General features: G+C 47.7%; 1 protein-coding gene and 1 pseudogene across 1 annotated transcript; both read right to left on the bottom strand.

Moving 5' to 3' along the window:
- Positions 1-6,705: 6,705 nt before the first annotated feature.
- Positions 6,706-7,254, bottom strand: LOC136468624 (uncharacterized). The gene has a single exon (XM_066467124.1). The coding sequence runs from the start codon at positions 7,252-7,254 to the stop codon at positions 6,706-6,708; it is 549 nt and encodes a 182-aa protein (XP_066323221.1).
- Positions 7,255-11,774: 4,520 nt separating this feature from the next.
- On the bottom strand, positions 11,775-26,419 carry LOC136471211 (F-box/FBD/LRR-repeat protein At1g13570-like; annotated as a pseudogene).
- Between the last annotated feature and the right edge of the window lie 377 nt (positions 26,420-26,796).

Raw genomic sequence — 26,796 nt, forward strand, 5'->3', positions numbered from 1 at the left:
CGGGGTCAGAGTTGGAAGCAGTGCTTTTGGCCAGGCCTTCCGGTTGAAGAGGCCACCCAGAGGCAGGCTGGCGACCGAAGCGAGTGCTCTGGTCGGAGAGGTGGGCCGGAGTCGGAAAATGGGCACTGTTTCTCCTCGACCTGACCTTTCGGTCGGAGATTGGATCGCTCCCCTGGCCTATCGCTCAGGTACTTGGGTCGGCCCATGAGTTGTGTGCTGTTTGCTTGGGCCGATCTTTTGCGGGAAAGCCAGTCTGCGAGAGACCCCGGGTTTATGAACCTGATAGGAGCCCTCGAGCCCCCGAGTTTATGAACCCGTCAGGAACCCTCGAGCCCCCACGTGATTCGGGTGGAATCGTCTAGGGGATTTTTGTCTTGGCGGCGGGTGCGCACGAGCGCACCCGTGGGCGTAGCCCCCGAGCCCCTGGGTGGTTCGGGCAGAACCGTCTAGGGGGGTTCATATTGCCAGCGGGGGAGGTTTTTGTTTTTGTCGGCGGGTGCGCGCGAGCGCACCCACGGGTGTAGCCCCTAGGCGGTTCGGGTAGAACCGACTAGGGGTGTTTGCCAGTGGGCGTGTTTGTCAACCAAGACATCGTTGTGCAACCGAGGCGGTTAGTTGTTGGGGATCGGATGAGACGGAGCTTGCGGATCCTGGCGTCGGTGCATGCCGTGGGATCGGGCGAGGCAGTTTGTTAGTTTAGGGATCAGGCGAGGCGACAAGGCGGTGCTCATGGATCCTGGCCTTGGTGCAGCCCACGTAGCCGAGGCAGTTAGTTTGTTAGTTTAGGGATCAGGCGAGGCGACAAGGTGGTGCTTACGGATCCTGGCCTCGGTGTAGCCCGCGCAGCTGAGGCAGTTAGTTTGTTAGTTTAGGGATCAGGCAAGGCGATAAGGCGGTGCTCGCGGATCCTGATGGGGCGAGTTCGAGGTCGCAGACCTAGGCATTTGGAGCGCAGTCGGAGCATAGTCGGATGGGGCGAGATCGGTGTCGCAGACCCAGGCATTTGGAGCGTGGTCGGAGCATAGTCGGATGGGGCGAGATCAGGGTCGCAGACCTAGGCGTTTGGAGCGCGGTCAAAGCATAGCCGGATGGAGCGAGTTTGGGGTCGCAGACCCAGGCATTTTGTGTCTTGAGCCTCCGAGCCCTGTTGGGCCTTAGTAGGGGTCGGTGTGAGTTGTGTGCGTTACCCCATCCTCGGTTCCTCACAACCGGAGGGGCTGAGTTTTGTCGCTTGTCCTGATCGCTCGAGCTCGAGTGATGCGTTCGGTGAGTTCGCTAACGGGTATGATCGAGCGGAATCTGGGTCCGTCGTTCTTGACGGGGTTGGCATAGCCCTCTTGTGACATTCCACTGCTCCTTTACCTATAACCCGATAGATGCCTGGGTCATTCCGGAGACCGACCCGGGTGGCCTAACGGCCTCTCCTCATGGAGATTCTGTGGGCTTGGTAAGAGGTTCAAGATCGAACGAGAAGGTTGAGATGACCTTGTCTGCCAGACTGGTCAAGGGCTGCACGAGGCTCATCTACGTTTTTCTCCCCTGGCTCTGTTGTTGCTCATGTTGAATGAGGCAACTGTCGCTTCGTGACGCAACACGGAGCGTTGTGATGTATTTCGCTGCACGTGCGATGCTTAGTTCTCGGGCCCCCGAGCGGTTCAGGGCCCGAATCGTCCGGGAGGCACGGGCATATGGAATGAATGTGTGTATGGATGTATGAAATGATTATAAAGAAATAGAGGGGGTTGGTAGTTTTTACCTTGATGACTTTGAGTGACGGGGTTTTGGAGAGCTTCAGTCAGAAACGTCCGACCGGGACCCATGCTCGTCGTTCATGATGGGGTCGGCATGGCCTACATGGGGCATCCCTTCGCTTCCTACCTATCTCTCAGTGTGTTTTTTGAGTTCGATCGACTTAGGAAGCCCGATGGTCTCTCCTGGCAGAGATCCCGTTTTGAGTTTTTCCAAGTCCTGCCTGGGGAGGCAGAGAGCTGCCTGTGCGTGGTGATGCTTTGGTTTTTGTGCCTGACGTGCGATAGTGGTGGGGGCCATGTCCTGTCTTACCAGGTGGCGTTCTATCTGACCGTGCGTCGTTCCATCGGTCAGTGTGCGTCCCAGTGGTCAGGGTGCGTCCCATCGTTTCCCATCCGCATTGAATGGAGGAAGGGAGAGAGTTTTTTGCTCTGATCTTTTGCCCCTCTTCAGTTGTCGCATTTTCTCCTTAAATAGGGGAAGGGAGAGGGCTCTCTATCGCGGTCCTTTGCCTGTTCTCCAACTATTGTCTCTCCTCCTTCTTCCTCCTAGCCGAGAGTGTCTGTATGCCACAACGGTTCCTAAGTGAGAGAGATGGTAAGCGAGGGGGGGGACTTACAGATCCTTTCGTGAATCTAGAGCATGATGTTGAGCTGGAGGCTACCCGGGGCGGTGCTGGCCGTCTTTGCCTGAGAAGGGGCGGCTTCGACCGAAGGGGGTGGCATGCTAGATTTGTCTACGAGGCCTTCTTTGGGATTGAGCCGTATACGGAGGGGAAGTTGTTCAAGATCATTTTGGTGGAGGGTTTCGCGCCTACAGCTACTCAGGTTGGCTAGTTCATAAAGTTTGATGAGATCTTTTCCAGCCAAGGCAGCCATACCTCGGTAGTAGCATCCCTGACTAGGAGATGCCTCGACTGCATGAGAAGGCCAGGAGCTCCATGCTCATCTGTTGAGCATCTATAGGTGTGATGCCCTTGAGGTACCCGTTGCGCTCGCCGAAGTCAAGGGAGTGGAACCAGGCAAGGCCCCAGTGGAGGTAGTTATGTCCGGCGGCGTGTGCCGTTGTTTCTCCTTTGGTGTTCAGGCGATGTCGTTGAGCGGTCGCAGTAGTATTTGGAGTAGCAGTAGAAAATGTAATAATTGAGTTCGTGGGTGAGTCCCCATGTGAACAGTTTTTTATATCAATGAATACATCAGTACTATTTTTTGATAGAATCACTATTCGTTCCTTGTTTTTATCCTAGCATATCTTTTGTTTTTGTCCTTTCTTTTTCGTACCTGCCCGTTAGTTCCACAGGTTGTAGCTTTTTTAAGAGCCCAGGCATGGCCCGCAAGGCTCGACTGCTCGTAACCATAGGTTGTGGCGGGGTGCGTTCGGTTAGGAGTAAGAACAAAAATTATGTAGGGCAATCAAAAGAAAAGGAATGCGCTTCCGTTCGGAGACGAAGTTGTTTACCATGTGACAGTAAAAAAGAGAGTAAAAATGAGAGGTGGTATTCAGTATTGTACCCTTATGGAGCCCCCGAGCGACCCAGGCTGAAAGTGTTCAGGCTGGGGTGCTTTTACAGGGGCAAGTGTTGACTGAAAAGCGGTTAGACCAAATTTAGGGGAAAACGACGTAGCTGTTCAATGTTCCAAGTGTTGGTGAAAATGTTTCCGTTGTTGTCCTCCAGTCGGCAGGTGCCTGGTTGGATTACTTCGGTCACCGTATAGGGCCCTTCCCATGGTGGAGAGAGCTTGTGTTTTTCCTTCGTTGATTGGGTCCTCCAGAGTATGAGATCACCGACTTTGAGTATCCTCCCTCTGGTCTTCCTTTCATGGTACCTACGGAGGGTTTGTTGGTAGCGAGCGGAGCGAATGACGGTCGTCTCACGGGCCTCTTTGAGCAGGTTGACTGTGTCTTGTTGAGCCTCCGTGGCTCAGTCGCGGTCGAAAGCCTTCACTCTTGGGGCGACGTGGTCGAGGTCGGAGGGCAGCACTACCTCATCTCCATAGGCCAGGAAGAAAGGTGTGAACCCTATCGATCGGTTTGGGGTCGTTCTTAGGCTCTAGAGGATCACTAGGACCTCTACAACCCATCGCCCCGCGTACTTGTTGTGTCAGTCAAAGATGCGTGACTTAAGTCCTTGGAGTACCATGCCGTTGGCATGTTCGACCTGACCATTAGTTCGTGGATGTCCGACCGAGGCCCAGTCGATCTTGATGCCGTATCGATCACTAAAGTTTAGGAATTTCTTTCCGGTAAAGTTAGTCCCGTGGTCAGTGATGATACAGTTAGGAACACCGAACTGCTAGATGATGTTGAGGAAGAATTTGACTGCCTCCTCTGGGTGGATGTTGGTAATGGGCTTGGCCTCTATCCACTTGGTGAACTTGTCGACTGCTATGAGTAGGTGAGTGAAGCCGCCTAGGCCCTTTTTGAGGGGCCCCACCATGTTGAGGCCCCAGACCGTGAATGGTTAGGTGACGGGGATGGTTCAGAGCTCATGTGCCAGCAAATGGGTTTGCCGAGCATAGAACTGGCATCCTTCACACCTATAGACGACCTCCTCTGCATCTCGTAGCGTGGTGGGCCAGTAAAAACCTTAGCGAAAGGCTTTTTCGACCAGCGACCTTAGGGCCGAGTGATGTCCGCAAATCCTGGCATGGACTTCGAGGAGGAGGAGCTTCCCCTGGCTGGTGGGGACGCACTTCATGAGCACTCCTAATGGACTCTGTTTGTAGAGCTCATCACCGAGTGCGACGAAGGTCTTGCCGCATCGAGCGATCCATCGGGCTTCAGTCCTTTTAGGAGGGAGAACCTCCTCGAGGAGGTAGGCGAGTAGCGGCGCTCGCCAGTTGGTTTGATCGAGTGCCAATACAGCGATGTTTGTGGGTGATGTTATCATGGAGGTACTGGGATCGGAGCCCTTGAGCACAGGCTTGGCATTGGGGTCGAAGCCCCTAGGTGCTGGCTTAGCGTCGGGGTCGGAGCCCCCAAGCACTGGTTGGGTGTCGGGGTGGTTCTGGATCGGACCTTACAGGACGTGGGCAGACAGCTCGTGGACGTCGTTGATGAAGACCCGGCTTGTGGATGGATCCCTCCTGGTAGCCAATTTCGCAAGAAAATCAACGGCATCGTTGTCCCTTCGAGGGACGTGATGTAGCTTGATCCCCTAGAATTTGTCCTCGAGCTTGCGCACCTCTTGGCAGTATGCTACTATGAGGGGGCTTTTGTGGGAGGACTCCTTCATGACCTGATCAATGACTAGCTCTGAGTCGTCGTGAACGTAGAGTCGTGTAGCACCGAGCTCGATGGTGATGCGTAGTCCATTGATGAGGGCCTCATACTCCATGGCATTGTTTGAGGCTAAAAAGTGGAGGCGGTTGGCGTAGCGGAGCCTACTCCCATCTGAGGAGATCAGAACCACTCTAGCCCCTGAGCCGGGTGCCATTACGGACCCATCGAAGTACATTGTCCAGTACTCGTGGGTGACGTCTAGGGTCAGTAGCTGTACCTCTGTCCATTCAGCGACAAAATCCATGAGAGCCTAATATTTAATGGCGGTACGGGGGATGTACCTCATGTCGTGGCCCATGAGTTCGAGTGTCCACTTAGAGATTCGTCCTGTGGCATCGCGGTTGCGAATGATGTCCCCGAGTGGGTATGAAGTGAGGACCGTGACTTCGTGGTCGGTAAAATAGTGCAGGAGCTTCCGGGTCACCATCAGCACGACGTATAGGAGTTTCTGCACCTAGGGGTACCGGACCTTGGGGTCGGTGAGTACTTCATCGATGAAGTATACAAGTCACTGGACCTTAAGTTGGTGTCCCAGCTCCTCCCTTTCGATGACCAGCGTGGCCATATGGTTGCTGGCCGCGATGTAGAGGAGAAGGGGTTCTCCCCGTTCGAGAGCGATGAGGATCGAGGCTGATGTAAGGGATGCTTTGAGGCTCCCTAGGGCCTGCTAGGCTTCCTTAGTCTAGACAAAAGTGTCTGTCTTTCTGAGGAGCTTGTAGAGTGGTATCCCCCATTCACCGAGCTAGGAGATGAATCAACTTAGGGCAGCCAGACAGCCGGTGAGCCTTTGTACGCCCTTGACATTGCGTATGGGACCCATGTTGGAGATGGCCATGATTTTTTTAGGGTTGGCCTCAATGCCACGCTCGGACACAATGTATCCTAGCAGCTTCCCCTTTGGAACCCCAAAAACACATTTTTGGGATTCAGCCTGATGTTGAACCTTCGAAGGTTCGTGAATGTTGCGGCCAAGTTTGCGATCAGGTCATAGGCTTGAGCTGTTTTGACCACTATGTCATCAACATAGACGGCGATTGTTGGTCTTGGCCGCTCGATTTGGTCAGGCTGATTGAGCGGGTCGATTTGGTCAGCGAAGCATTGCTGCATGCACCTTTGGTAGGTGGCGCCAGCGTTCTTCAAGCCTAATGGCATGGCTACGTAGCAGTACAAACCATACGGGGTGATGAACGAGGTTGCGAGCTGATTAGACTCTTTCATCGCAATCTGGTGATAGCCTGAGTAGGCATCCAGAAAGGAGAGGATCTCACAACCCGAGGTGGAGTCGACTATCTGGTCTATGCGCGGCAAAGGAAAGTGATCCTTCGGACACGCTTTATTGAGGCCAGTATAGTCAACGCACATTCTTCACTTCCTGGTCTTCTTTTTAACAAGAACGGAATTGGCAAGCCAGTCGGAGTGGAATACCTCTCTGATGAATCCGGCTGCCAGGAGTTTGACGATCTCTTCGCCTATGGCCCTGCGCCTCTCGTCGTCGAAGCGACACAGGCGCTGCTTGGCGGGCTTCGAGCCCGAGATGAGGCGTAGTGCATACTCGGTGACCCCCCGTGGTATGCTCGACATGTTAGATGGCCACCATGTGAAGACGTCGTAGCCCGAGATGAGGCTGCCATGCTCGACATGTTAGATGAGCTCGCGTTCCTATTTGGCCGGGAGCTAGGTCCCGATCCGAACCATCTTGGTTGGGTCGGTGGGGTCGATTCCCACCGCCTTGGTTTCCTCGAGCGGTCGGAAGGGAATCAAGGAGGTTGGTTTGTTGCAGTCTAGGACTGCCAGGATCGATGATTGCCCGTGCCGTGGGAGCTTGGACGAGTTGACGACCGTAGTGGCGAGCTTGTAGTGCTCGCAGTCGCATGTGAAGGCATCTGAGAAGGCGTTGCTCACGGTGATGACGTTGTTCGGTCTCGGCATCTTCAGCTTGAGGTAGGTGTAGTTGGGGATTGCCATGAATTTGGCGTAGCATGGCCGCCCCAAGATAGCGTGGTAGGATCCTGGAAAGTCCACCACTTCGAAGGTGAGAACCTCTGAGCGAAAGTTGGCTCGGCTACCGAATGTGATGGGCAGGTCGATCTGCTCGGGGTATGCCTGCGCTCCTAGGATCACTCTGTGGAAGGGAGAGGCTGCTAGGTGGAGCTTCGATCGGGGGATGCACATGGCGTCGAGGGTGTTGACGTAGAGGATGTTGAGGCCACCCCCTCCGTCCATCAGCACCTTGGTGAGGCGCTTCTTGCGAATGATAGGATCGACGACAAGCGGGTAGCATCCTAGTCTCACGACGTGGGAGGGATGGTCGCTCTGATCGAAGGTGATCTAAGATTCCGACCAGCTGATAAAGGAGGGGACGGCCGTCTCGGCGGCGCATGCCTCCCTATAACGTACCTTGTGCTAGCGCTTGGACCAAATGACGTCATATCCACCGAAGATCATGATGCATTCATCAGCGTTGGGGAAACTGTCTCCGTCCTTGCTCGGCGTGCCTCCTTTCTTAGCTGCCGCCTCTTTGCCGTCCACTTTTTTCGGCCCGCTGGCCTATCGTAGGAAACATTTGAGGAGCTCGCAGTCCTTGTAGAGGTGTTTGATGGGGTAGGCATGGTTGGTGCATGGGCTATCCATGAGTTTGTTGAAGTGGTCAGGCAGGCCCTGTTGGGGCTGCTTGCCCGTGCGGACAGTTGCGGCAACCAATGCGATGTTGTCCGGTCGGTGCTGGTCCTTTTTGTTCTTCTTGCCTCTCTATGTGGAGGGGCCCTCGTCTTGGTCTGTGCGCTTGGCCTTGCCTTTGTCTTGACCTCCATTGAAGACCGCTCCGACCGCTTCCTCGCTGGAGGCATGGTTAGTGGCGACGTCGAGTAGGTCGCGAGTGGTACGGGGCTTCAGGCATCCAAGCTTGTGGATTAGGGACTCATAGGTCATCCTAGAGAGGAACGCGCTGATGACGTCCGCGTCGACGACATCAGGGAGGGAGTTGCATCATTGGGAGAACCTATGGATGTAGTCCCGTAGGGATTCGCTAGGCTCCTGCTAGCAACTCTTGAGGTCCTAGGAGTTCCCAAGGCAGACATACGTCCCCTAAAAATTCCCGACGAAGACCCTCTTGAGGTCCGCCCAGTCGTGGATGCTGCCGTGTGGGAGGAATTCAAGCCATGTCCAAACATGTTCCCCCACACAGATGGGGAGATACTAAATGAAATAGTCATCATCCACCCCTCCGCCTCGGTAGGCGAGCAAAAAATCTTCGAGCTAAATATAGGGGTTTGTTTCCTCGGTGTACTTGGTGATGTTGGTGGGCGGTCGGAAGCGATGTGGGAACAGCGCTCTCCGGATACGCCGATCAAAGGCCCATGGCTCCAGACCCTCAGGGCTAGGGCTCCGGTCATCCGGTCGGCGACCGGGCCTGGGGCACGTTTCACCGCTCCCCTCGATGGTTTGGCTGGGATCCATGTCACCTGCTCTTGCTGCCGCCCGGTGGACATCATCATCGTGCCGAGCACGATGCCGGTTGCTAACGATGCTGTGAGCGTCCTGGTGCAGACCAGGCCACTCGTGTATCGGTGGTCAGTGTGGGGCAGGCGCTAGGTCAGACCGTGGCGCGGCTGCTGCCCTCGAGCCACGCTTGACGGCTATAGCGTCGAGCGAATGGAGCGATCCATTTGGCGCGTCCCTGTTCCCCCGATAGGGAGAGAGGGTGCTTGTCGGAGTCACGATGTGGAGCTTTTCACCTGTTGAATAGTGGCAACTTCTACTAGAACCCGAAGGTTCTGGTAGACTGCCCGCTCCTAGGGGTCGACAGGCTCGGGAACACCGCACAGAAGCATTACCGCAGCAGCGATGTTTTGGCCAGCCTGAGCGAATTGTGGGAGATCATTCCCCTCGTTCATGATGTCGTTGTCGGTACCGACCGCGCCGGCGCATGGGGCGCAACATGCTGTACCGACCGCGCCGGCGCAGGCGGCGGCTAGTTCTACCGTCATTGTCATAATTCCTCAGCGTGCGCTTGCGCAGACGCGAGGGCCCTCGTACGCGGGTCCAGAGGGGTGTGAGTCTGCGCAGATTCCACAACCACCGGAGGCTGTCCCGGAGCGTTCGCCATGGCGCACTCCCGGGATGGACGGTGGCGAGGTGCCACATCACCGATGCTGGAGCCATCGCTCCCCCCTCGTCATCCGGGAGTTCGTGGAGAGTGGCGGGAGCGTAGCTCGCCATTCCCACGAGTTCGGACGTGAGGGGGGATGGCGCCAGCATTCTTCGGAGCCTCCAAGCGTACGCATCCACAGGGGACGCGAGGCCATAGGGGAACCGAATGTACGGTGTTCATAGCGTGGGCAGTACGGTCCCTTCATATGATCGGCGGGAGATAGTAGATAAAGAGTAAATAACAGTACGCATATTACTTACAGCGGGGTTTGAGCAGAGAGTTTGCTCGGAATGAAGCGCAGATGCCGCGTCATTGAAGTCGTGCGTCCCGGAGTCGATGGAGGGCGCCCCTCCGATGGGTGCCGAAACGAGTGCCTCCTCGCGGAGGGTAGTATGCCGAGCCAGTCGGCGACAAAGTCTAGGCTTCCGAAGATGAAGGCCTAGGATGGTTTAAAGACGGGTGGAACCCACATCCCAATGGGTGAGAGTGTTGGAAACTCCAGTGAGTCAAAGTGAATCGTATCACCTGACCCCGCCGCAGCGAGGGTGGTAGAAAAGTGGGCCATCCGATGATTAAAAAGTGTTGAACGTACAACGTCTTCCCCACGGACGGCGCCAACTATCGGTGCAGAAAGTGACCAACACGTAAATATTTGTGGTTTTGCCATACGTTGTGATCGAAGGTGGCCTAGCACTCAATGACATATGGTTTATACTGGTTTAGGCAACGTGCCCTACGTCCAGTTTGAGTTGGTCGTTGACTTTATTCCTGAACCCAGGTGCTCGAAGTTTGCAGTGGGGTTACAAATGAGAAGGAGAAAGATGGGGTGTACGAAAGGTCCAGTCGGACTCCGGTCGGAAGGACCGAGAGCGATAGGAGCTCCGCTACGAGCTAAGTGTTCAAGCATGTGCTTAAGGTCCGAACCTGGCGGTTCTGTGGTTGTGGAATAGTGAACTTGGTCTATCTAATGAATCTATAGGGACTGAGTTATGTTGGAGGGAGTGCATCCCTTTTTATAGATAAAGGGGATGGCTTTACAAGTGAGAGGGTGAGGGTACATATGCTACTGAACTTTGTTGTCCATGCCGGCGGGCACAAGATAATGGTAGGCGCCCACAACACTGTTGATGTCACTGTAGAATGTCAGATGCATGTGGGAGGTTGCGTTGTCTTCTTCAGGTATGGCAAACGTCGGTACCTGCATATACTGTTGATGCCCAGAGGTATGTGAGGAGTTGCACCACGTTCACTTGGTACGGTAAATCCCGATGCCTACAACACTGTCGATGCCCAGAGGCATTTGGGGGTGCCTTACCGTATTGGAGTTAATGGCGCCCACAATACTGTAGGGGAAAATATCGGCGCCTACAACACTGTTTGTGTCAGGGAAGTTATAGAGTACGGTTTCTGCAGGCGTACAGGGTATGGTCCTGGTATCATGGTTTGACTTGTGCGCCCTGCTTTGCTTTCTCCGTTCGTTCCCTGGTCCTTTCCGAGCGGGCGTTCCCGGTCGGTTGGTTCCAGTCGGCTCTGATTGTGCCAGTCGGAGAAGAACAGTGAGTAGGTGCTTGGCGTATCCCCTGGTCAGAGAGCGTGGGGTCAGAGTTGGAAGCAGTGCTTTTGGCCAGACCTTCCGGTTGAAGAGGCCGTCCGGAGGCGGGCTGGTGACCGAAGCGAGTGCTCCGGTCGGAGAGGTGGGCCGGAGTCGGAAAACGGGCGATGTTCCTCCTCGGCCTGACCTCCCGGTCGGAGATTAGATCGCTCCCCCGGCCTGTCGCTCAGGTACTTGGGCTGGCCCATGAGTTGCGTGCTGTTTTATTGGGCCGAGCTTTTGCGGGGAAGCCGGTCCGTGAGGGACCCCGGGTTTATGAACCTGACAATATTGATAGTGTAGTTGTAAGCATTCTATTTTATTAAGCGGTGAATGATATTTGTGTAGACTAAAGTTAACCATGACCACTAGTTTTTTTAAATTCATTTCATGTAAATAATGATTTTTAGTCTTAAAATTAATCTCTCTTGAGGTTAGCATGTTGTCCCTCCTAAATCTCACTTCAAGCTGCACCATTAACCTTGAGCAATTTAGATCATGGAACCCTCAGACAAAACGAGCCTATGCCAGTTTCTAAAATAGACCCAGGCTGGGTTTTCGGGGGTCTTCGTCCGAGGCTCAGAACACCAACCCTAGCTAGTTTTGAAACCGGTCTGAGCCGGTTTTGGCAGTACAAGTTCAATTCAAATCTAATTTGATAGGAACTTGTCTAATCTCGTGAGAAATCTTTCGTGTGGAATAGGTTTACTAATGTGATACGACCACCCCCTCCACACACAATCAGTCAAAAAACCAATGTACTACCCTCTTCTCCTACCTCAAACTTTCGCAACCCCTTCTGTCTAGCACCTCTCTCAATGAGATTTGCAGGAAGGTGTTTTGGGCGACAAACGAGCGTCTAAACTGCATAACCGACTTCGCTATTTGGGCCTCCTGCTGCTGCATGTTTTGGCCTATGTGCGGCCTCGGACGATCTAACCCTTAATGTGAGCGGAATTCACGTCAACACTATCTTAATGCTCCAAGATACCTTTAGCAAATAGAACATTTTTATTCCATATTTCATGTTGGACTAGTGGCACATGCATTTGTTTGATCGCAGGAAAAAAAAAACTAAACTGAGCTAACAGATTCGACACTGTCACAGCAGCTCAAACATTCTGGACAAAGTCTACTTTCCCATCTCCATAATTTTAGCGCACTGTAAGGGGACGAGGACGTCCTCTATGTTGTCAGCGCGACAGCCCTCCTCTTCTGCTCCTCGCCGTCGCGGGGTCCAGGTGCTTCGAATTTCGTCTTCTCAGCAGGCACCCTTACCACATTAACAACATTGCGATGGTCTGCTTTGCAGACAAATTCAGTGGCGACCCGTTGGCCATCCACGTAATGCTGCTTATAGTCAGACTCTGATGGTTCGAAAGGGCTACTTGTTATTTCTAGCTTTGGGGTGATCACCATCTTCTCGAGCACCATGCAACTGCCAAGGATGTGAAGTGCCAGCTCCACCTGGTCTTTGTGGCCAAAAAAGCCACTGATACGAACATATTTGAGATGGGCGTGCTGGTGTGGGAGACCAATCCTTAGCTCTCCGTCTTCTTTGCAATATGGTAGATGGTGCCACCGGATCCGCATCTAATGGAAACATACCAATACATGCATGCATTAAAATTTGGAAAATATCAATATACGCTATGGAGGAAAGACAGATCATATATTCAGTTCAACAAAAAAAAAAACAAATAACTACTGCATGGCTACTGCATGTCGATATGTACTCCTAGCAGGCTAGCATTACCAACTGCTCAATAGGCAACATAAATAATCACTGTCCTCGTAATTTTCTTTTGTCGTTGGTATTCTTATCACAACCAAAAATGTCATATATGAGATCTGTACTCTAAAGCCACACAATGAAACAAACTTACACGCAACTCCATTGTTTCCATGAAAGGAGCAATCTTCAGGAGATAAGCATAATCAAGGACATCGACATTTCTGGTTTCTTTGCCAGAGACAACTAAATCCAACCTCAAATCCCGTAGACAAGTAAATTTGAAAGGCCCTTCAGGTACAATTGTTCTCTGCAACAGAGATGACAAACAAAAAAAAAAGATGGATTTGACCTTAGTGATATACATGCACGTACAGAATAGAGCCATAGAGGACATACACTAGTAGAGAACAGACCTTTGATCCTCGGCCAAAATGAGCTCTAGTCCCGGAATTTTTTGCCCCCGGGACTAGAAATACCTTTAGTCCCGGTTGGTGGCTCCAACCGGGACTAAAGGTCCCTGCCCAACGGCTACTGCGCCAGACAGAGGTGGCAGGGACCTTTAGTCCCGGTTGGAGCCACCAACCGGGACTAAAGATATACTTTTACTCCCGGTTTGTGGCTCCAACCGGGAGTAAAGGTCTACTCCCGGGTCGTGGCTGCGCCCGGGGTTGGAAAGTTACCTTTAGTCCCGATTGGATCTATCAACCGGGACTAAATGTTCTCCCTTTATAAATCGGCCGTCTCCTCCTTCCTCCCCGAGCCCGAGCTCAGCACATTTTGAAGCTCACTGCAGTAGTGTTCTTGCTTCCTCCCTCCCTCCATTGTTCCTCCATCCATTCTTCGATTCCTCCGTCGATTCTTCAGTTGTAAAGGTTACCAATCTCATACTCTCATTTTTTACCATTTTCTTATGCCATTTTATTCACTATATATATTTATGGTTCTTTATTGTGGTTTTTTTTTTCATTTGTAAGCAATTTGAGCTCAAAATCACTTTAAGCTTGCATATTTACATGAAAGAAGGTTAAAGTATATATAAATATAAAGTTAGAAAATAGTTAGAAAATTATAGCAAATCCTTACTAGTTGAACTTGCGGACCGTGTTCAGGTCGGCGAGGATGTTCTCTGCCGAGCGGTAACGGACGTCAAGGAGGAGCTTTGATTCTACGAGGGAGAGCGATAACGGTCGTGGAAGACCGTGTTCCCTTCCTCGTAGAATCGGAGCTCTTCCTTGACCAAGTACGGTGCCGTCCGGTGGAGAAATCCTCGCCGAGTTGATCACGTAAGCAAGGTCAACTAGTACGGATGGTTATTTATTCACATGTCCCGATATCGTCGTAGTAGTCTGTCAATCACCGTACCTAAATGTAGTATATATAAATAAAAACTTAGAAAATAGTTAGAAAATTATAGAAAATCCGTACTAGTTGAACTTGCGGACCGTGTTCAGCTCGGCAAGCATGTTCTCTGTCGAGCGGTAACGGACATCAAGGTGGAGCTTTGATTCTACGAGGGAGAGCGACAACGGTCGTGGGAGACCGTGTTCTCTTCCTCATAGAATCGGAGCTCTTCCTTGACCAAGTACGGTGCTGTCCGGTGGAGAAATGCTCGCCGAGATGATCACGTAAGCAAGGTCAACTAGTACGGATGGTTATTTATTCACACGTCCCGATATCGTCGTAGTAGTCTGTTATGTGTGTACATTCCCATTCTTCTGTTAATTTGCGGAAATATCATATGAATTACTTATCTGCCGCAGTAAAAGACGAGAACACAATGACCATTAAAAATATCATTGTTTAGAGATCTAGATAATTTTATAGTTTGTTAATTTTATTTGTTTATAAAAGAAGAAATTTATAGTGTATTAAAAATGAGTATAGAGAGTAGATGGCAACTGCTTCCGGGTCCTCGGCCTCTCATGGGTTTCCAAAGCGACTTAGGCCGGGCCTTCCTCTCATTCCATGCGGCAAGTGTCGTGATGAGATGAAGATTGTGATGGAGTACCGAGTGAAGAAGGAGGGTCCCAACAAGGATCGTATCTTCTACAAGTGTCCGGATCGCAATGTGAGTTATTTTATCGTATTTAATGATTATGGTTAGTTTATACCTATTTTCATGATGGTTGTGATTAAAGTTCTAGTTTTTTGTTTTAATTTCAGTGGGATGACAGTGGACGATGTTCAGGCTTCTACTGGGAGGAAGAGTATGTTGAACTCGTGCAAAAATATCTTGCACAACAGGCAGATACGGCGGCTAATGAGGCAGTGATCCAGCCGAAGAAGCCCAAAGATGTTGCACAATCGGGGGATCTGTCTGTTTTAGTTGAGATTGGTCGCGAAATCCTTGTGCTCCTGAAATGTATTTTAGCTTTAGTTCTTTTAGTGGTAGTTGGGATTGTCTACATTGTAGCGATGCTTTCATAAATTTGTATCTTTTGTGGTGGCACGCATGTTGTATAAATAATTAATTATGATCTAGGTTTTAATATGATATTTATGTCATGTAATGCAGATGAGCCGTCATTGGATGTATAATGCTGATCGCCGCTCACAAGAGTTCATTGACGGCGTGCATTCTTTATTACGTGCGGCCGAGACAAACAAACGCGACGGTTTCATGTGCTGCCCATGTGCCATATGTAAGAATACGGTGGAATATCCTTGCTCAAGGACTCTTCATTCACACTTGTTCAAGTCGGGTTTCATGCCAAACTATATTTGTTGGACAAAGCACGGAGAAACCGGTGTTGTAATGGAAGAAGATGAAGAAGAACAATGGGACGACAATGATATTATTCCTGATGGTGCGTGCTTCAATGATACTGCAATGGGAGAAGCTGAAGAAGAGGTAGCCGCAGAAGATGAGCCGGCTGATGATCTTTGTCAGGTCATTCGTGATGCACAAAGAGAATGTGAAAGTGAAAAGGAGAAGATCAAGTTCGAGCGGATGCTAGAAGATCACAAGAAATTGTTGTACCCAACTTGTGATGCAGGGCAGAAAAAGTTGGGAACCACACTAGAATTGCTGCAATGGAAGGCAAAGAATGGTGTATCTGACAAGGGATTTGGAGAGTTACTAAAAATCCAAAAGAAGATGCTTCCGAAGTACAATGAATTGCCCGCCACTACCTACGAAGCAAAACAAGTTGTCTGTCCTATGGGGCTAGAAATAGAGAAGATACATGCATGTCCTAATGACTGCATCCTATACCGTGGCAAAGAGTACGAGAAATTGGATGCATGCCCGGTATGCCATGCGTCGCAGTATAAGATCAGGCGAGATGACCCTGGTGATGTTGAGGGCGAACGTCCACGTAAGAAAATCCCTGCCAAGGTTATGTGGTATGCTCCTATAATACCACGCTTGAAACGTCTGTTTAGAAACAAAGAACATGCAAAATTGTTACGATGGCACAAAGAAGACCGTAAGGTAGACAATATGTTGAGACACCCTGCTGATGGGTCCCAGTGGAGAGCAATCGATAGAGAATTCCCGGAGTTTGCAAATGACGCAAGAAACTTAAGGTTTGCTTTAAGTACAGATGGTATCAATCCTTTTGGAGAGCAGAACAGTAGTCATAGCACTTGGCCTGTTACTCTAAGTATCTACAACATTCCTCCTTGGTTATGCATGAAGCGGAAGTTCATTATGATGCCTGTGCTCATCCAAGGCCCGAAGCAACCTGGCAATGACATCGATGTGTACCTGAGACCACTTATTGATGAACTTCTCATTTTGTGGAATAAAGAAGGTGTACGTGTGTGGGATGAGTACAAACAGGAACACTTTGATCTGCGAGCATTGTTGTTCGTAACAATCAATGATTGGCCTGCTCTAAGTAATCTTTCAGGACAGTCAAACAAGGGATATAATGCATGCACACACTGCTTCGGTGATATTAGAGGTGTATTCTTGAAAAAATGTCGAAAGGTCGTGTACCTTGGCCATCGTCGATTTCTTCCTGCAAATCACCCCGTAAGAAAGAAAGGTAAGCATTTTAAAGGGAAAGCAGACCACCTGACCAAGCCTCGCAACCGAACCGGTGAGGATGTACTTGATATGGTCAATGATGTGAAAGTCGTCTTTGGAAAAGGACATGGAAGCCAACCTATTCCGAAAGACGCTAACGGTCACGCACCCATGTGGAAGAAAAAGTCCATATTTTGGGACCTACCCTATTGGCAAGTCCTGGAGGTCCGTAGCTCGATCGACGTGATGCACCTGACGAAGAATCTTTGTGTGAACCTGCTAGGCTTTATGGGTGTGTATGGAAAGCCTAAGGACACATTTGAAGCACGACAGGACCTGCGTTGTTTGAGAGAAAGAGACAACCTGCATCCAGAGAAGACAGATGATGGACGCCATTACTTACGTCCTGCTAGCTACACTCTAAGCAAAGAGGAGAAGGAAATCATGTTTGAATGCTTAAACAACATCAAGGTACCATCTGGATTCTCCTCGAATATAAAGGGTATTATAAATGTGACAGAGAAGAAATTCTGTAACTTAAAGTCCCATGACTGTCACGTTCTCATGACGCAATTACTTCCAGTTGCATTAAGAGGAATTCTACCTCCAAATGTACGTCTAGCCACCGTAAAGCTATGTGCATTCCTCAATGCAATTTCTCAGAAGGCAATTGATCCAACTGATCTAGCTAAACTACAGAATGATGTGGTTCAATGTCTCGTCAGCTTTGAGTTAGTGTTCCCTCCTTCCTTCTTTGATATTATGACACACCTCCTAGTTCACCTAGTCAAGGAGATTTTCACTCTCGGTCCTGTGTTCCTACACAACATGTTCCCCTTAGAGAGATTCATGGGAGTCCTAAAGAAATATGTTCACAACCGTGCTCGCCCAGAAGGAAGCATCGCCAAGGGCTATGGAACAGAAGAGGTCATTGAGTTCTGTGTTGACTTTATTCCCGACCTTGACTCGATTGGTGTTCCTGAATCGAGACATGAGGGGAGACTAAGCGGAAAGGGGACACTAGGGAGGAAAACATATATTGGTACGGATGATAATTATTTCAATAAAGCGCACTACACAGTTCTACAGAACTCCTCTTTGGTAGATCCGTATATTGAGACACACAAGGATCTCTTACGATCCGAGTTTCCAGGCAAGACTGAAGCTTGGATTACGCATAAGCACATGGAAACTTTCGGCGGTTGGTTGCGAAAAAAATGTCAAGGTGATGAGAGCATCCATGAGCAACTGTATTTATTGGCTATGCAACCATCATGGCATATCGTCACATACAAAGGGTACGAGATAAATGGGAACATATTCTACACAGTAGCCCAAGATAAAAGGAGTACCAACCAAAACAGTGGTGTCCGCATAGATGCCACAGACCCGAATGGGAATAAGCAGACATATTATGGACGCATAGATGAAATATGGGAACTAGAATATGCACCTACTTTGAAAATCCCATTGTTCAAGTGCCAATGGGTCAAGGTGACCGGAGGCGGAGTAACAGTAGACAACGAGTATGGAATGACAACAGTAGACCTTAGTAATATTGGGTACAAAGACGAACCATTCGTCCTTGCCAAGGATGTGAATCAGGTGTTCTATGTCAATGATATGTCTACCAAACCAAAAAGAGGGAAAAACGATAATGACTCAACCAAAGAGCCAAAGCGCCACATAGTTCTTTCAGGGAAAAGAGTCATCGTGGGAATTGAGGACAAGTCGGACATGTCAGAAGAATATGAAAAGGATGACCGAATTCCGCCCTTCAAAGTGAACAAAGACCCTAGCATCTTGGTAAATGATGAGGACACTCCATGGTTACGAAGCGATCATAACCAAGGGACATACGTAAAGAAGAAGTTCACTGCTGTGCCCACTTGATGATATAGTGATTTAATATAGTGTGTGTTTGAGATATTATGTAATAATTGTGAATTCAGATGTTTATTATGTCATATTTCAAATTAAATCAATGTTTGATTTGGTGGGATTTCTCTCTCAAAAAGGTAAATTAGGATACTGAGTGATGAAAAATTAAAATATTAACGTTAAAATGATGTGAAAACAAATTTCCTGTCCAAAACCAATAATTTTAATAATTTTAATTAAACACTACATTTTTGCATTAACGAAATAATAAATATTAGTTACATTATGTTTTATAATTCTAACAAAAAATAAAAAAAAGTTAGGTTATCGATTTTTCCTATGTGCAATAAACAAAAATAAAATTCATATTTTTAACAAAATAATTTTATGCCTTTTATTTAATTTACTATGTATTTAATAAAAACTATTGCATTTCTATTGTATTTAACAAGACTATTGCTTAAAACAGGCGGGAAACGAAACTGCAGGCCACCTTTACTCCCGGGTGGGAAGCCCACCCGGGAGTAAAGGTGGGCTGCAGTTTCGTGGCCCGCCAAAAAAAAGCCTTTACTCCCGGTGCGTGTTACCAACCGGGAGTAAAGGTATACCTTTACTCCCGGTTGGTAACACGCACCGGAAGTAAAGGCACCTTTACTCCCGGTTGGTAATACGCACCGGGAGTAAAGGGTTTTTACTCCCGGTTGGTGGCTGGCACCGGGAGTAATTCTCCTCTGCTATATAACCTCCAGCGCCTGGTAGATCGATCTGCTCGTCTTCTTCCTCGTCGAACACCGCCGCCCTCTTCTTCGACCTCGCGCCGCGTCCGTTCACCTTCCGTGACACCGGCGCCGCCGTCTTCTTCCTCGTGCGGCCTCCACCGCGCGCGCCCGTGCCCCTCCTCCGCGCTTGCCCGTGGCCCTCCACCGCGCCCTCCTCCGCGCCCGAGGCCCTCCACCGCGCGTTGCCCCACCGCGCCGGCCCGAGGCCCTCCAGTACGTACACTGCCGAGCTTCGAGGTGATATATTCGTCGATCTCTTTGTACATTCGTCTGAGCCCTCCACTGCCGAGTTATAGATCACGTCGAAAACTACAACTTTGGTGTAAGCCATGTCAACGGTCGAGGTCGATTGAAAATTCCAAATTTTGAATCACAAAATCTATAGAAACTAAAAATGAATATTTGGAACTCTAAATGATTTTAAATAAAAACATATCTTAAGGCAAGTTTTGAATATTTGGAACTCTAAATGACAAGTATAATTAAGGATCACCAATGAAATTACTTTAGAAATTAATTAGATCGATGTAAATCCATGGCTTGTATAATAAACACGCTATATATTATTTGGAAACAACGCTACGAACCATCCGCTAATGATCCAGCCCATCAACCGCCATATATTCATCACTATATGATGTGCCATTATTTCAAGATGCAGTTTCAATAGAAGAATTTTTTCTATCTTCATAGATCAATGTTTGTTAACGAAATTTTATCCAAATATATTCATGTAGGGTCTTTTTTTTTGAAGGATTTGTTGTAGGATATATAATGGTCAAATAGGAACTCAATTTTGATACCCAGTTTATAAACTAAGCGTTTTTTAGTTTATCAAAAATATCACATGTTTCTTCATTTGTGAACTTTGAATATACAGATATAATATATTAATGTTGCTAAAGTAATATGAGCATTACATATTTTTTTCCGGGAAGACTATCTTCAAACTTTATATCATAGCATCAGAGATCGCCTGTAGAAGAAGAAAATAAATTCTTATCATTTCGGAAATAGTAATGGTTATATGAGCAATAAGACACATATACTTACATTTCATAATGGCTTATACTTATATTATTAACATAGAATTTTCTCATATGATGAATGACTACATGGTTGATCACATGGTACATAGGATCACAACATCACGCACCGACACCGCCCCGGCCCGCCTCACGTCGTCGTCGTCGTCAGCACGCCGGCCCGCCTCACGTCATCGTTGTCAGCACACCGGCCACCGCGCCGACACGTATATATACGTCATTTGTATTCATATGCATTTCGTCCATGCGTTTCTATGTATACGGCGGAGCACCGCCGCCCTCGTTCACCCATGTGTACAGACATATATACGGCGGAGTGGAGCACCGCCACTCTTGTCACACCGCCCTTTCTCGTGCCCTAATTCGCCCTAGTACCGACGTAGTTCGTCCTAGTGTGGCGAATTGCGTCCGTGATCGAGGGGCAAGATTTAATAATGCATATTGTTTGTAGATTTTACGCATGTAATAAGCAAAGATTTGACGTACTATATATTGGTTTTGTTTTTTGAAGCTAGATGGCCGACCCGAGAAATATGGATGAGGAGGAGTTGATGATGAATTTGATCAACACTGGCACTCAAGTTGCCGGCGATGATGGTGCTAAAAATAACATGCAAGAGGATGTAGATGACGGGAGTCAGTACTTAGCTCTTGAACAAAATGAGCAACAACATATTGGCCAAGTATATATTTTTTATTATTAGCTATATATATATATTATCATATGTCTTATGTGTGCTCATGACATTAAAAATAATGTTTATGTTTTGTAGCCCTCTGGATCGACATCAACAACTACAACGAAGAGTAAAAATGTTCGAGGTCCCAAAAAGCCATTGGAGGGTCGCTTCATCATCTCGGAGTTCAATGTGGATACAGGAGAACCGGGGGGGCCGAATAAAATGAAATTTGTGCACCACTGTGGTTACCTTGTACGGGACCGGCTCCCGATTAGTACCCGTGAATGGAAGAAGAAGACCAATGCTCCTCATATCAGTTTTGTCTCCGATCGTGACAAGGCGTTAATTTGGAATGATGTCTTGGTACATTTCACGCTCCAAACAGATGATTATGATGATATAATAGATGGTGATGAATTGAAGGAGCGAGTTAGGGATTGGGCAATGAAGAAGATGGCCACCCAGTTTCAGACTTGGAAGAAACACCTATACACGACGTATGTCAAGAAGAACATAGCACCAGATTTTACTGTCCCAGGCCCGATCTCAAAGCAGAGGCCCTATTGGGATGAGTTTGTACAGTACAAGACTTCAGAAGAGGGTGTGAGTCGGGTGATAAAGAACCAACGTAATGCCCAACAGAAGACATACCACCATACCTTGGGATCAGGTGGCTACCCGACTACCATTAAGAAGTGGAACAAAATGGAAGCAGACCTTCTTGCCAAGGGTATCAGACCAGAATCACTCGAGTGGGGAGAACGTGCAAAGAATTGGTTTTTCGCTCATGGGGGAACACTAGACCAGGAGACAGGGAAGTGCGTTTATGGCGCAAGACTGCAAGAAGCAGCAGAAAGATTGTTTTATGCTCAGAGAGCTGCTGCTAGTGGTGCGTTCAGGCCCAACAGAGAGAAGGATGAGCTGACATACGCCATCGGGACTATTGAACATGGTGGCCGAACTAGAGGCAAAGGAAGTGTCTCGTGGGAGCATGGATTCCCTCAGGACAGACCTTCCTACAGAAGTCGCCAGAGAAAGAAGGAAGAAGAGGCACACCGGCTCCAGAGGTTGGAGGAAGCGGTGCGTGAAGCACAGGAGCGGGAAAAAAACCTTGAAGCGAGAATGCAGGAGGAAATCAAAAGGCAAGTGCAAATAGCAGTGAGTGCAAGCAAGCAGGCATCAGAGCCAGGAATCAACATTAGCCAATCTGTTCAGTTGAAAAGCAGCTGCGCTTCCACGGAGATACCAAATCAAGGGGACACAGGACTGCGCTTCCCTGTGGATGACGTCACTGAACCTTGTACAACGTGTGAGCTACACATTCCGAAGGAGAATTCCACAATCAAGGTGGCTATCGGTCTTGTTAATCCTATCGACCGAACCAAGACACCAAGGATTCATGGGAATATAATCCAAGAAGGATATGCCACCATCTCGGTAGATAAAGCTGAAAAAGGTTTTAGTGATTTGCCTCTTGACATTCCTGGAGGTGATGGCGAGAAGACTCTAGGAGAAGCGGAGAAGACATTCATTCTATGGCGCAAGCGCTACATCATCATTCCAGGGATGTCGGCTCCACCTCCTTCTGAACTACCTCACCATAGGTACGTGCGGATGAAAACACTACATCATTAATTTGTATTGGCTTAAATAATTAACAATCTGCTCATAATAATATGTCATTCCTTTTTTTTGTAGCAGATCCTCCCCCAACCTAAATCCAATTGTTCAATCGCCAGATCATCATAGTGCTCTGTACGATGACTTTGTGTTGGAAGACGAGGCTGCATCCACACCCTCTCCAAGGAGGTCTCCAACGCCACAGCCGCCACCTCTAAGGAGGTCTCCAACGCCGCTGCCAACACCTCCAAGGAGGTCTCCAACGCTGCTGCCAACACCTCCAAGGAGGTCTCCAACGCCTCCCCCGCCCCCGCCTACCAAGAAGCCTAGCAAGAGGCCAGCCCCTCAAACGAAGAATCAGTCCCCGCCTGCAAAGAAAGCCACCGTGAAACCAAGGGCTATTCCCAAAATAATATCTGAAGAGAAGGAAGAAGGAACTGATGCATATAAAAAAGACATGTCTAGATTCTATGACAAACTTAAAATGAATCAAGAAGCAAGGAGAAACCCAGAGAAACCGTACTTCTTCGTAGCTCCGGATATTTTAAGAAAAAAGGTGACTTCTTACCAGCATCAACAGCGGGAATCTCGTAAGCCGTCCAAATCAACGTTATCAGACTATGACCGCACTCTCACCAAGTCAATTGAGGCGGCACAGAAAAAGAAGCGGGCAGGGAAAGGAGTTGCCCAACTCGGACAACAAGCGCACCAATCAATCCCCCCGCTAGTTGTTGGTAATGAATATGGTTCGAATTTAGGATTAATGCATCAGGCAAACATACCTCCGGATGTCGATTTGGATCACCTTGGTGAATTTCTTGATGAGACTGGTCTCGACCTTTACCAGATGTTTGGTGATGAAAACATTGAGAGTGCGGCGGAGGTTGATATTTAGAAGAAAAAATTTGTACTAGGCCAGAGTCTATACAACCCTCAAGCCTTATCTGATCTGGGGACGCAAATGTACTTGCTAAACAAGTGGTACATGCAGGCGTCTACCAGTGGAGACTTCTGCGTTGGTGTCAGAATTAGAGACGAACATTGGTTCCGTGGCGATGATGTTATGTATGTTGACTTTGCAGAATTTCATCAACTATGCCACCTTACCTCTCTGGACAAAGTTATCATTAGCTGCTATTGCCTGTAAGTAATAATTCTTTCGATCTATTATTAAACTCATCATATGTGTGTATATGCATATAAATTATCCTAACAAGTACTATATATATGCAGATTTACAATGACAGAGCTCAGAAAGGAAGGCTGCAATGAAATTGGTTTTGTTGATCCCCATATAGTATTCAAAGACCCAATTACTCCAATGACTAATTGGAAGTCTGAGTCAGAGAGTAACCTCATGAACTTCTTAGTGAACCAACGCCACAAGAAGGATATACTCTTTCCCTATAACTTCAAGTGAGTGTTAATCATGTCGATCATAGCCTTAATGGCTCATATGTTGATTCTAGTTAATTAATGAGTGTTATGCGTTATATCCTATAAACACATGCAGCAATCACTGGATATTGATGGACATCGATCTGGTGAAAAGTCACTTGATAATCTATGACTCGATGAGAAAACCACAACAAGACTACCAAGATATGATAGATATTATCCAGAGGTAATTTCGGGATCTCTAGCAACTATATATACACACAAACATGATGATTAACTATATCTGATGACGTGGCAAATTTTTTATTGGGCAATGTTTGGAAAACCTTTATTGAGAAGCAACACATGGAAAAATGCAAAGCGCCACTGAATGTAATCCCATTGAAAGTAAGTCCCCTGAATCGCATCATCTTTATTAATTAAACATATAGCTTTCACCGGATCACCAGATTGGATGACAAATCTTTTTCTCGTAAAGTGGTGTCTGAGGCAGGAACAGGGGAACAACTACTGTGGTTACTATGTTTGCAAGTTTATCAAGGTGCTCTCCCAAAGAACTCCTACAGAGAGACTCAAAGTACGTTAAAAATACACTATATATTCATTTAATTATTATTATTGATTGTGTTACTATGTCTTTATATATATATATGTACATATATTAATTTATTTTCCTTTAATTCAAACCTGTAGACTCGATGGTTGGAGGAAAAGGTCATACGGCAAGACCAAATCAAAGCAATTCAAGAGTCTATAGCCGGATTTTTTAATGAGCAGGTCATCGATTCCAAGGGCGAGTTCTACTTCGACCCAACACTGCCATTGAAGCCAAGCTAGAGGATGAGAAGAAACTTGTTATGTCACAACAACTATAATGCAATCTTTTGTAATATATGCACATGAAATAATATAATGTAAAATACACATATGCATGCATGCATGTAAATATATATATGATGCATGCATATATATATATATATATATATATATATATATATATATATATATATATATATATATATATATATATATATATATATATATATATATATTTCTATGCTTGAATTGTGTGATTTAATACGTTCATTGTGCTTGAACCGAAACATACTATATGCGCATATAAATGTATAATTAGCAGCGTACAATACGACTTCGAAAACCTATTTTGAAAAGAAAACAAAAAAATGAAAAGAAAAGAAAAAAGAAAAAAAACCTTTAGTCCCGGTTCGTATTACCAACCGGGACTAAAGGTGCCGGCCATCGTGGCATGTCAGGAGGCACCTTTAGTCCCGGTTGGTGTTACCCACCGGGACTAAAGGTCCTCCTTTAGTCCCGGTTCCTGATCCGGGACTAAAGGACCCCCCCTTTAGTCCCGGATGCTTGCTCCCGGGTGGGGAACCGGGACTAGAGGGGGTTCCCCACCGGGAGTAAAGCTCGGTTCTCTACCAGTGATATCACGAACCTCACGCTCATAACAATATAAGGTCAGAGTCTCGAGCCTTGGTGAAGTACTTGGGAAACCAGTGACCATGTAGGAAAGAGCAGATTGGTAAGTCAAGAACACAACATTAATATTTGTCAGCCTGGATGTTGAAGCAAATTTCAATGGAACCATGCGACCACTGTACTGGAATGTTGTTGGGCTACAGTTGAGCACAATTTCTTGCAGTTTTGGGCAGATATCCACTACCAAATGCATAAGCCGGTCCAATGGATGAAGTATTCGTATGCTAGTAACCATGCTACAATAGGAAATCTCAAGAAACTCCAGAAGATTGCATGTGGATAGCATACACTGAACATCTTCATCTGTGATACTCACATCCACTAAGGTAAGGCTCTAACAATTGTTGGGGCTGAAAAACTGTGAAGGAAAACTATATGGTTCTTCTCCTACCATCCGCCTTATCCGTCCACCCCATGATAACCGTTCGAAAAATGAACCCCTAGACCCACCTGATAAATTAATAACAAATTTCTTTGTTTTCGACACGATTGCGAAGCTAACCCAGCTATCAATATGATCTGCATGCTTCCTGTGCAGCCAAAACTTAATTTTCATATGTTCAACCCCCATTCCACTGTGCTGCTGAAGGACTGTATCAACCCTTGTAACAAATTCCTTATCCTTGAGGGTTGAATGATAACCTTACAAGGGCCTGAAATAACCTTTATCAAAATTTAGGTTGGTGTGGCTACACCAAACATGCTTCAATTTTCTTGACAATACACTTGTCCTTACAGCGTCATTTATTGGCAACAGCGACAAGATCGTTGATAAAATATCCTACACAGTAAAAACAATAGCATTATTATTATAACTGAAGTGCTCAACACCGACAGCTAAAAAAGTACCATTGCAGTACATGGCTAACAAAATTAATCCAAGAAAAGTAACACACTGTCATGTACTAAATTTCAATATGAATTGATTGCATACCATCGGGAGATTGCAAAGGGAATTTCTTGCTACTTTTCTTCTCTTAACAACTGCCCCATGCAGGCGTTGTTCTGAATTCCTCACCATACTCCGGTCACCATACCCCGGTCAGGAGGAGGATCGCTGGGGAGGCCCGCCGGCTAGCCGGATAGGAGGAGGCCCACGAGAGGAGCCACGGCGCCGGCCGCGACGGCCTTGCCGTGGTTGCTGTACAGGGACGCAAGGGTGAGGATCGAGGGGAAGATGAGGGACGCGTTCGACATCACCATTGACGAGATGATGGCCAGGATGAGGAGGATCAAGAATGGAGAGAATTTGATATGGAGGGGCGACGACAAGGATGAGGATTTTGATTCGTGACATTGGATGAACGAAACTTCTCTCTTTTGTGTTCATGTGGCGGTACTAGACTAGTAGTATTATTGTTCTTGTTTTGTTGTTATGTGTTCGTAGTTAATCAGAGCGTACAGTT

This window comes from Miscanthus floridulus, chromosome 8 (genome assembly GCF_019320115.1).
Source record: "Miscanthus floridulus cultivar M001 chromosome 8, ASM1932011v1, whole genome shotgun sequence".
In the NCBI taxonomy this organism is placed as follows: Eukaryota; Viridiplantae; Streptophyta; class Magnoliopsida; order Poales; family Poaceae; genus Miscanthus; species Miscanthus floridulus.

Excerpts from the sequence above, each read along its gene's own strand:
- LOC136468624 (XM_066467124.1), bottom strand. The coding sequence starts at position 7,254 with ATGGACGGAGGGGGTGGCCTCAACATCCTCTACGTCAACACCCTCGAC.